The sequence below is a fragment of the Mangifera indica genome, chromosome 4, assembly GCF_011075055.1.
Source record: "Mangifera indica cultivar Alphonso chromosome 4, CATAS_Mindica_2.1, whole genome shotgun sequence".
In the NCBI taxonomy this organism is placed as follows: domain Eukaryota; kingdom Viridiplantae; phylum Streptophyta; class Magnoliopsida; order Sapindales; family Anacardiaceae; genus Mangifera; species Mangifera indica.
The window spans coordinates 1988632-2001317 of record NC_058140.1 but is presented as its reverse complement, the minus strand read 5'-3'; the positions used below and the strand labels follow the sequence as shown (position 1 = coordinate 2001317).

The 12686-nt window shown below is 31.4% G+C and overlaps 1 protein-coding gene across 1 annotated transcript; it reads left to right on the top strand.

Moving 5' to 3' along the window:
- Window positions 1–911: 911 nt before the first annotated feature.
- Window positions 912–5730, top strand: LOC123212922 (beta-amyrin synthase-like). Its single transcript, XM_044632166.1, has 16 exons — window positions 912–1145; window positions 2136–2321; window positions 2404–2691; window positions 2776–2860; window positions 2945–3111; window positions 3208–3399; window positions 3495–3608; window positions 3711–3830; window positions 3916–4038; window positions 4144–4242; window positions 4364–4420; window positions 4531–4721; window positions 4805–4982; window positions 5064–5144; window positions 5248–5331; window positions 5421–5730. The coding sequence occupies exons 1-16, from the start codon at window positions 945–947 to the stop codon at window positions 5544–5546; spliced, it is 2292 nt and encodes a 763-aa protein (XP_044488101.1). The 5' UTR covers window positions 912–944; the 3' UTR covers window positions 5547–5730.
- The last annotated feature ends 6956 nt before the right edge of the window (window positions 5731–12686 follow it).

Here is a 12686-nt window from a genome sequence, read left to right as displayed (position 1 = left end):
ACATTTATATATGTTATTATATAATTAAATATTATTTTATTTTTAATTCATAATTATTCAATCATATAATATTATACATTAAATATGTATTTATATATATATACTTAAAATAAATACATATAGTTTTATGAAAACAAAATAATCACAAGTTGTGCAACAATGAAAATCGATGTCCAAATGTTCACTTAAAAATCAAGTATATATGAACATACATACAACATGAGTAGAATGTGTGCACATTAAAACAATACATGAACAAAAAATTTTATAATTTGCCAAATGTATAGTTACGTGTATATATATATATATATATATATATATATATATATATATATATATATATATATATTGTCAGTAAGTCAGTTTAATATACTTGAATAATAAATTATTTTATATATATTTTTATGTCAAAATTTATTATTTAAACTGTATTAGATTGAATTATTTATTTATTTTATATCACACCAATTTCTCTGTATAAGTTTATATATTTAATAATGTTTTATACACAAATAAAAATATGTTATTATATAATTAGATAGTTAAAAATTAAAAATAAAATAACACCCAATCATATGATAACACATTATTATTTGTGTAAAAAATTATATATAAGAGTTGTATATTATTGTAATATATAAATGCTGCATTTCCTCTTCTAATCACCCATCAAACGTTCTCTTAATCTATATTAGTCGGCCACTTTCCAACATTTTCATTGCTCATACTTAATTCTATTATCAGATCTCTCTATCTATCTTGCAGGTATACAGATCTATATATCTTTTAGCTAGTCTCTTCTGATTAACTTACTTCTCTTCACTCTCTCTATTTCTATATTTAGAAGTAACTGAAAGAATACTCCAATATCTGCATGCTGTTTAAACCACCTGCATATTAACACAATCATATTATTGCATGCAAAAGAAAAGCAGCATATCATTATGTGGAAGCTGAAGATTGCAGAAGGTGGCAATGATCCATACATTTACAGCACAAACAACTTTGTGGGAAGGCAAACATGGGAGTTTGATCCTGAATCAGGGACTCCTGAGGAGCGAGCTGAGGTTGAAGCTGCTCGTCAAAAATTCTACAAAAATCGGTTTCAGGTCAAACCCAGTGGTGATATTCTCTGGCGACTGCAGGTATTGGTGCCCATCATTTATTTCTATTCTGTTTATATTTGCGCTTGTGTCTCTCTTCATTTCTCTTTTCCTTCACACAATTCATCTCCTTTTCAGATGATAATTCCATCTTGCATCGATATTACTTTTTTCATAGGATGAAGCTGAAACTATCTTAATTTTTGGCACTATATATATATATTTTTGTTTTAATCACAGATGTGGGTTTAAAATAAGTAACCATTATTATTGATTTATCATAGCAACACTACAAAAAAGGAAGGTAAAGTTAACCATCTACAATAATTATTTACACCAGTAATCCTGGTTATACTAATTAACCTGAAGTTGCTATACGATTCACATATCATTTTTTTTATAGAAAATTTTTACATATGGTATCTGTATATGTAATTAATTACGTAATTATATTCCATTCATAAATTATATAAGATAAGGTTTTAAATATTATCATCTTGAAAATAGAAGATAAACTCATATTACCCAATCATGTATTACTATGTAAATTTGTTTGCCATTTTCCCACATATGAGACATTACTGTTAATTTCTGGGAAATGGCCATCAAGAACATCGCTATTTATTAGCAATATTAAGAAAAGAGACGAGTTTGTAGCAGAAATTTCATGAAAGTTATGTTGTTGCGGGTCTCCGACTGTTTTTTCATTTTCAGAGAAGCTAAAAGATCAATAACAAAGTTAAAAGATGGAAGAATTAAAGCTTCACTTTAAAAAATTATGAATTACTTGTAGCTAATACATACGAACTCAAGTCAACCTCTATCTCATTCACGCTGATTTTATTTCCCCATTATTTTCGGTCCATTCTTCTTAGATCACATTCACAAACCTCCATTTTCAAACGTCAATTAACCAATCATGTTAATACAATTTCTAGCTTTGTATTTTATGTCCAATCTGTCTTGCTCATCACCACGTAAATATGTATTTGTTTATTGAATAATTAATTTTCCCTGTCTGAAAAATTTTAGTTTCTTCGGGAGAAAAATTTCAAACAAACAATCCCAGCTGTAAAGGTGGAGGATGGAGAAGAAATAACGTATGAAACAGCTACAGTCTCGTTGAGGAGGGCGGTCCATTACCTCTCAGCCTTGCAAGCCTCCGACGGCCATTGGCCAGCTGAAAATGCTGGTCCTTTGTTTTTCCTTCCTCCATTGGTAATTAGATAGTACACTGTTTAGAACAGTATCTGAAATTTTTATTAATTACATGTATCTAAAAGGAATTGCTCATATGCAGGTGATGTGCACCTATATAACGGGGCATCTTGACAGTTTATTTCCAGCAGAGCATAAGAAGGAAATCCTTCGATACATATATTATCATCAGAATGAAGATGGTGGGTGGGGATTACATATTGAAGGCCACAGCACCATGTTTTGTACAGCTCTCAGCTACATCTGCATGCGTATCCTTGGAGAAGGACCTGATGGCGGCGAAGATAATGCTTGTGCTAGAGCTCGAAAATGGATCCTTGACCGTGGTGGTGTCACTCACATTCCTTCATGGGGAAAGACTTGGCTTTCGGTAACCACATCACTTTATCTATATATTAACTTCATTAATGTGTCATCAATGCATTTGCATTAATTTATCTTTTATCTGTCGTAGATACTTGGTGTGTTCAATTGGTCTGGAAGCAACCCAATGCCTCCCGAATTTTGGATCCTTCCATCATTTCTTCCAATGCATCCAGGTTAGTATTGCATCATTTTGGATTAAGATTTTGATATTAATTGTTCATTTATTAGTTTATAGGTTTAATTCTTCACAAATGCAGCCAAAATGTGGTGCTACTGCCGCCTGGTGTACATGCCAATGTCATATTTATATGGCAAGAAATTTGTTGGCCCAATTACATCTCTCATTCTACAACTGAGGGAAGAGCTCTACATTCAACCTTACAATCAAGTTAATTGGGGGAAAGTACGCCATTTATGTGCCAAGGTGAGATTATAATTGTACACATTCAAATATGCTTGTTATTTGTGTTGCTTTCTTAATAATAAATATATATGCAACTGAAAATTGTTATCATTGCAGGAGGATCTTTACTATCCCCATCCTTTGATTCAAGATTTGATTTGGGACTGTCTACATATATTCTCTGAGCCTTTTCTTACACATTGGCCTTTCAACAAGTTGATAAGAGAGAGAGCACTTCAAGTAACAATGAAGCACATTCATTATGAAGATGAGAATAGTCGGTACATTACCATAGGATGTGTGGAAAAGGTCAAATAGCAATTCACTAGATATGCAAATGCATCATTTCTTTTATTCTGTGTGTCCATTTATCTAATTTTTTTGATAGAATTATATATACACAGGTGTTATGCATGCTAGCCTGTTGGGTTGAAGATCCAAATGGGGATTATTTCAAGAAGCATCTAGCTAGGATTCCAGATTTCTTATGGGTTGGTGAAGATGGAATGAAGTTGCAGGTAAATAATTAATTAATTAATCAATTAGTATATATCACCGAATTCAATGAAGTCTAGTTTAGATTTAGCATTGATGAATTAATTCCATTGTTGCAAATGCAGAGTTTTGGAAGCCAGCTATGGGATGCTAGTTTTGCTATTCAAGCTTTGCTTGCTAGTAATCTCACTGATGAAATAGGGCCTGTACTCAAGAGAGGACATGAATTTATCAAGGCATCTCAGGTAATTTAACATTTAATAAACCAAATATTAATTTCATTGAATTTTCCTCAGAGTTAATGATTTTACATTTTATTTGTAAATTAAGGTGAAAGACAATCCATCTGGTGACTTCAAGGGAATGTATCGACATATTTCCAAGGGCTCTTGGACTTTCTCTGATCAGGATCATGGATGGCAACTTTCTGATTGTACTGCTGAAGGTTTGAAGGTATTTATAAACTTATTTATAAAATTATTGATCAAACAAAGAAAACTTATTTCTTTATTTCTCTGTATCTCACTGTAGATATATATTGTCTCTCATTTTGTTTAGTGTTGCCTGTTTTTCTCAATGATGCCACCCGAAATCGTTGGGGAGAAAATGGAACCTGAGAGGTTATATGATTGTGTTAATGTCCTATTATCATTACAGGTGCACATATATCGATAAGTTCTCAAACAAATTTTCTCATGCATACATTTCAAGATTATATATGTTTTATGCTTTTAAATCAAAACAATAATTAAAAAGTCCATTTTTTTACTCCCTGCAGAGTAAAAATGGAGGCCTCGCTGCTTGGGAGCCAGCCAGAGCCCAAGAATGGTTGGAAGTAAGTTTTTGAATCTACATATTAATATGACTTTGCTATGTTAAATCTTTCTAATTAGTTTATATCACAAACATATTAATGACTGGCACTTCCAATGTATTTGTCTTTAGTTGCTAAATCCTACTGAATTTTTTGCGGACATAGTGATTGAGCACGAATATGTTGAGTGCACCTCATCAACTATCCATGCTTTAGTTTTGTTTAAAGAATTATATCCAGGACACAGAAAGAGAGAGATTGAAAATTTCATCACAAAAGCAGTTGGCTACTTGGAAAACATTCAATTGTCTGATGGTTCATGGTAAAATTAATTATTATTAATTTTATTAAAGAACATATGCTTGATATATATAATTTTTAATGAATATATTTATACATACATAGGTACGGAAATTGGGGAGTCTGTTTCACATATGGTACTTGGTTTGCACTTGGAGGACTGGCAGCTGCTGGCAAGACTTACAATAATTCTGTAACTGTGCGTAAAGGTGTTGATTTTCTTCTTAAATCACAGACAAAGGATGGTGGTTGGGGTGAGAGTTATCGTTCTTGCCCAGAAGAGGTATGTATTTGTGTCAATTGATTTCTTACTATATTACAACATACTAAACATATGTACTAATTTGTTGTCTTGGGCATTTAGAAATACATACCTCTTGAAGGAAACAGGTCAAATTTAGTTCAAACTGCATGGGCTATTTTGGGTTTAATTCATGGTGGACAGGTTAGTTTCAATAAATTGCTAAAAAGATTATATTTTCACATTTAAGCACTAGGATAAATTTTGTGCTATTTATGTTTTTATGTGTTTTTCTTTGGATTATTAGGTAGAAAGAGACCCAACTCCTATTCACCGTGCAGCTAAGTTGATAATTAATTCTCAGCTAGAAGATGGTGATTTTTCCCAACAGGTACAGTTAAAGGAAATGAAAAAATGGGCACATGTTAAGTTCAAATGTTTCAATGAATGATTAATGAATAAATGATGTAATGCTTGTAGGAAATTGCCGGAGTGTTTAGGAAGAACTGCATGTTACATTACCCGATGTATAGAAATATTTTCCCACTGTGGGCTCTTGCTGAATACCAAAGAAGGGTTTTACTGCCTTCCAAGACTAATGTTTGAGGAAATCAATACAGAAGCAAGTTAATTACTGTTGAAAAATTGGCTCCTTAGATCTTATGTTGATTATTTTATTCTCTTTATATTTTACCAAAGACTATAAATAGAAGTCTTAGTTTTAATTCAAAATATCCCAAAAACAATTGTATTGAGAGAATCCTATTATTAGGGATTTTTAATAGTTTTATATTTTCTTTGTAACTATTCTATGAAGATAGTGAAAGTAATCAACGACGTTGAGGACGTAGGTATATTTACTGAACCTCGTAAATTTTTGTGTTCTCTTTCTTTTATTTTTCTACATTTTTATTTTTTGTTTTAATTATTTATTATATTCAATAGCATAGAAATTGTATTTTATGTTTCCGCTGCACAACAAATGGTATCAGAGCCTAGGTTCAGGATAGTGAGTAGTTATTTATATGGTTATGTGTATGTCTAGGAAAATACTATCTAATGAGGTTGGATTTTAAGGAGGCTCTATACCCACCAATCTTTCATGGGTATTTTCCTGGTGCATATATTATCATTTTTGGCACTTACTACTATCCTAGGTTATAGTAATTTTTTTTAGCTATTGAATATAAATTTGTGAAACTTGGTTATTTGAAAAATTATCTGCCAAGTAAATTGTAGTCAACAAAAAATGGCATCAACATAAACAAAGACAATTGTGACAACCACAAAAATTGATATGGAAAAATTTGATGGCTAAAACAATTTTGGCTTGTGGCAATGTGAAGTGATGGACGCCCTGTGTTAAGAAAATCTTGATATAGCTCTGGGGGAGAAATAACTAGAGAAGATAGATGACAAAGAATAGGCAAATATCAATTGCCAAACATGTGGTACAATCCATACATGTCTTTGTAGAGAGCAGAAATATCCATTCTTGAAAAAGACGTCTATAAGTAAGATGTGGAAGATATTAGAAAACAAGTATATGAAGAAGAGCAATGAGAATAGACTTTATTTAAAGAAGAAATTGTTTCGTCTTCAATTGAAACTTGGTACAAGTATAAATGATCATATTGATACTTTTAACTAGTTGATAATTGATTTACTAAACCTAGATGAAACCTTCAAAGATAAAGATAAGACAATGCTTCTACTAGATCCCTTTCTAAAAAATTGGATCATCTAAGCATTACATTACTTCATGGAAAGGAGAAATTAACTTATGATGAAGTATATGCTGCTTTGAATAATAATGAAATTCGAAAGAAAGATCAACAAGAGAATTGAGAGATGATTGTTGAAGACCTTACTATAAGAGGACGAAGTCAAAGTCGTAAGCAAGAAAGAAGGGGTAGATCTTAGTCAAAGAAAAGACTTAGTAAAGATGAATGTGTTTTTTGTCGAGAGATAGGACATTGGATTGTCCGAAATTACAAAGGAAAGATAAAGGTAAGACCAAAGTTGTTTTAGATGCATGTGTAGTTGAACTTGATAAAGATGAGTCAGACTTTGCTTTAGTAAGCCTACCATTGACATCTCAATATGATGAATGGCTTCTAGATTCGAGTTGCACTTACCATATGTGGCCACACAAGGAGTGGTTCTTCAATTATGAAAAACTAAATAGTAGAGTTGTTTTCATGGATAATGATAGTCTTTGCAAAATAGTGGGGATAAGTTCAATATGTTTAAAGAATAATGATGGATCAACTAGAGTTTTGACAGACGTTTGACATATATTACAGTTGAAGAAAAATCTCATCTCTTTGGGAGTTTTGGAATCCAATGGCTTCAATGTGTCAATGCGATACGGAGTCTTGAAAGTTATATTTGGTGCCCTTGTAGTGATGAAAGGTACTAGAAGAAATAATTTATATTATTATAATGGTGGTATAGTTTTTGAATTAATAGTTGCAATATCTAAAAAAGATGCAGATGTTGAAACAACTAGACTTTGACATATACATTTAGGACATGTAGGGGAAAAAACCTTATTTAGTTTGGTGAAACAAGGCTTATTGAAAGGAGAAAGACTTGCAAGTTGGATTTTTGTGAGCACTGTGTCTTGGGAAAACAGACAAAAGTAAAATTTACTACTGTAATTCATAATACTGAAGGTATTTTGGATTATGTTCACTCTAATGTGTAGGGACTTACTATGATAGCTTCTTTAGGAGGTAGACACTACTTTGTTACTTTCGTTGATGACTTTTCTAGAAGAACATGGGTGTACACTTTAAAGAAGAAGAATGATGTATTAGGTGTTTTCTTGAAATGGAAAAAGACAGTTGAAACTCAAACTGGCAAAAAAATCAAATGACTAAGGACTGATAATGGTGGTGAGTATACTAATGATCCATTTTTTTAAGTTTGTTAGGCTAAAGGTATTATACGTCATTTCTCAGTCAAAGGAACACCACAATAGAATAGGGTGGCAGAACACATGAATATAACTTTGTTGGAAAATGTTAGATGTATGTTGTCCAATGCTAGGTTGGGCAAAACATTTTACGCTAAGACAGTTACATATGCATGTCATCTCATAAATCGTTTACCATCCACTGCAATTAAGAGGAAAACACCCCTTGAGTTATGGTCTGAAAAACTTGCTAATAACTATGATTCCTTACGTGTGTTTGGCTACACTGTCTAATATCATACAAATGAGTCTAAATTAGATCCGAGAGCTAAAAAAGCAATTTTCATGAGAATTAGTTCTGGAGTGAAAGGATATCATCTTTGGTGTCAATATTTAAAGAAAATCATTGACAGCAGGGATGTTACCCTTGATCAATATGCCTTATTAAAGAAGGTAACAAAAAATACCAATGATACTCAACAACAAGTGGAATGTACTCTAAAACAAATGGAGTTTGAGATAATCACAATAATAAACCCAACTAGAATTATTGAAAATGATAGTGACACTTCAGTGGCAGAAGAGGAAAGTGAAAATGGAGAGGTTTCAACCCAAGAACCTCAACAGTAACAAGAATCAATCGTATCAAAAAAGCCAAAATTAGAAATACATAAACCTACTTGATTTGTTGATATGTTGGCCTATGCACTTTTAATTGTAGATGATGATATTCCTTCCATATATAAAGAAGCAGTTAAAAGTCTAGAAGCTGAAAAGTGGAAGAAAGCCATGGATGAGGAAAATAAAACTTGGCAGTTCAATTACCAAAGAATAAGAAGGCAATTGGGTACAAGTGGATGTATGCAAGAAAAGATGGATTTCCTAACAAAAAAGATGTTCACTACAAGGCAAGATTGGTAGCAAAAGGTTATGCTCAAAAGGAAGAGATTGATTTTAATGAGATATTTTTTTCCAGTTGTTAAGCATTCCTCTATTAGAAATTTGTTGGTCTTGGTAGCATAATTAAATCTCGAACTAGTTCAACTTGATGTGAAAACTACATTTCTACACGATAATTTAGAAGAGGAAATCTACATGATTTAGCCTGAAGGATTTAAGGTTATTGATAAAGAGAATTATATTTGCAAACTGAAGAGATCATTTTATGGATTGAAATAGTCACTAAGATAGTGGTACAAGCGATTTGATTGATTCATGATGGAGCATATGTACACAAGAAGCAAGTATGAAAATTGTGTATATTTTTGCAGGCTACAAGATGAGTTTTTCATTTATCTATTATTATATGTTAATGATATGCTGATAGGTTCAACGAACCAAGAAGAAATTGAGAAATTGAAAATACAAAATCAATCAAGAGTTTGAAATGAAAGATCTGGGAGAAGGCAAGAAGATATTAGGTATGAAGATTAGTAGAGAAAGAAGAAGAAGCTAGGTTAGTTTGACTCCAAAAGAATATCTAAAGAATACAAATCAATCAAGAGTTTGAAATGAGAAATTGAAAATACAAATCAATCAAGAATTTGAAATGAAAGATCTGGGAGAAGCCAAGAAGATTTTAGGTATGGAGATTAATGGAGAAAGAAGAATAAGCTAGGTTAGTTTGACTCCAAAAGAATATCTGAAGAAGGTATTACACTGTTTTGACATTTTTGAGAAGTCAAAACCTATAAATACTCTACTTGCTCCTTATTTCAAGATTAGTGCATCTTTATCTCCATGAATAGATGAAAAGCGAAGATATATGTCACAAGTTCCATATTCTAATACGGTTGGTATCTTGATGTATGCAATAGTGTATGCAAGGCCCGACATTTCATATGCAGTTAGAGTTGTGAGTAGGTATATGCATGATCCTAGTAAGGGACATTGGTAGGCTGTGAAATGGATTCTGCAATACTTACTAAAGATTGTAAATGTTGGTTTAGCATTTGAATAGGATGATGTACTTGGTCAAGATGTGATTGGATATGTTGACTCTAATTATGCTGATGATTTGAAAAAACGTTAATCAACTACTGGTTAGTCTTTACACTTGCGAAAACACCAATTAATTGGAAGTCCACCTTGTAGTCTACAGTTGCTTTGTCTACTACTGAGGTAGAGTATATGACAGTTATAAAGGCTGTAAAAGAAGCCATTTGGTTACAAGGATTGTTGGAAGATTTAGGAATTGTTTAAAAACATGTCAATGTGTACTTTGATAGTTAGAGTGCAATTTTGGCAAAAAATCCAATATCCGATGTACAAACTAAGCATATTGACGTTAGACATCATTTTGTATAGGAGATTATTGAAGAAGGGAATATACAACTCCTGAAAATTGGGACTTTTGAGAACCTTGCAGATATGATGACCAAGGTGGTAACAACAATCAAGTTCAATAATTGTTTGAACTTAATCAACATCATGCAAGCTTAAATAGCGCCAAAAGACGCATTTGAAGTCACTACTAAAGAAAAAAATATACGAAAAATTTGGTGGGACTCCCTAAATCGCCAAGGTGAAGATTGTTGAAAAATTGGCTCTTTAGGTCCCACATTGATTATTTTATTTTCTTTGTATTTTACCAAAGGCTATAAATAGAAGTGTTGGTTTTAATTTAAAACATCCCAAACACAATTGTAGCCAAACACAATTGTATTGAAAAAAATCTTATTATTAGGAATCTCTAATAGTTTTATATTTTCTTTGTAACTATTCTTTGAAGATAGTAAAAGTAATCAATGGCGCCAAGCAGATAGGTACATTTACCGAACCTTATAAATTCTTGTGTTCTCTTTCTTTTATTTTTCTACATTTCTATTTTTTGTCTTAATTATTAATTATTTTCAATAGCATAGAAATTGTGTTTTATGTTTCCGTTGCACAACAATTACAAGTTATAATAGTATTATTTCTTAAATCTTTGTAATGCAATGTAATGGCCATGGTTTATTTGTTTATGTTTAGGGCAAAAAACACTTATGTATCTTTGAATTAAATGATACCAATTGAGTTAAAAGTTTCTTGTTGCAACCACTGATCGAACTATTTGTTATAATATTTTGGTGATAATGATGATGATGATGATGATGATATAAGAAATTAAAAGCCCTTCGGCAGGTATAATTGTCATTCATATACATTTATATATAATAAATTAAGATAATCTATGGCTTTAGACTAATTCTTACTAGCCGATTTTAATGCTTTTATTAACTTTTTATCATAAAGGAAGTCATAGTGTCCCTCACAACATTCTTTACAAAAATATATCTAATTAAAGTTTAAATAATTTTGAATTAATAATAAAATATCACTTACATAATAATTTAACTATATAATTGGATATTTAAAACTAAATACGTATAACATAAGGGTTTATAAGAGTTGATAAAAAAACGAAGAACCTGCTACAAAAAAAAGAGGAACCAAAAGATACATTTGCAACTTATGGCACTGTAGAAGGAGATGTCAAAGACTATGAAGCTATCAGAATATTTAAGGGAGAAGAAAATGGATAAGGTGGCAGCAGATGGTTTGGTGGTGTGGAGAATGACCCAAGCAAGGGTAAAGGTTTGTCGGCCCCTTTTTTTTGGTATCATTTGTGGGACGTTGCACTTGTAACTACAGTTGATGACAAAGATGACGAAGTCAACATTATTACAACAAGTGACATTTAATAATAAGTTGAAAAGGAGTTTGTTTTTGCTTGTGGTGTTTCAACTATGTTATTAAGAGTTTTTTTTTTAATTTCTTTTTCTTTTTGTTATGGGTGGCTTCTTAGTAAGAAACTTAAAAGGAGGAGTTGGAGACTACAAAGAGGAATGCAAAAAGGTAATGTGAGCTAATGGGATTGGTGGTGGTGGAGAAAGAAGAAACCAGACGAGGTGATCGTCTTATGGTGTTTACGTGTTTCTAATTGAGTGAGAAAATAAATTAGAGCAGAGAAAAAAGAGATTGGAAGAGAAAGTGTCCATCGACCATTGCAATCCCCCCGTGCAAGATTTTATGGGTTTGTTTTTTAGGATGGTGAGGTGAAAATGTTGCATTTAGTTAGGAAGATATGTTAAAATTTAGTTAAAAAGTATTATAATAACTTTAAAAAGGCTGAACCAATTAAAGTAATATAGGAATTACAAGTTTGCATCTATGTCATAATCCTTTTTGTTAACAAGATTATGAGTGGAAAAATATGATTCATTCCATCAAAGAATACGGAAGTGTTTTTTGGCCAAATTAAACTTGATGGGAAATTGTAATTTACTCTAATAATATTGATAAAGAAGAAGCTAAGAGGCCAGCTAGCTAGAGCCCTTGAGCAGTCATATTATGTACAATAAAACTAGGTATATATACTTTTGACATACAATTTGAATGCACAGATAATGTGTCACTATATGATTGGATGATTTTGAATTAAAAATAAATTAATACTCAATCATACGATGATATATTATCTGTGTATATAAATTATATACCAAAAATATATATACACAGTATTACTTTATTATATATTTGGTAAAATTCGAAGAATCAAAGACCTTAATTACACTAATTTATTACTAGCAATTGCATATTTTAAAGCCTTTATTATTGTTAACATATAATCTCAAATATATTAATCCTCTTCATATTATGCAGTATCTGTAATAGCTGATATAATTATAAAATAAAATCATAGTCATCAACTACAAACTCCTATTAATTTTATAGGATTAAATAGAAATCATAATTTATACCAACAGTAAAATTTACTGCTTCTGATGTCAATTTTCACTTACCACCAAATAGGATTTTTTTTTTCTTTTCAACAAAATTCT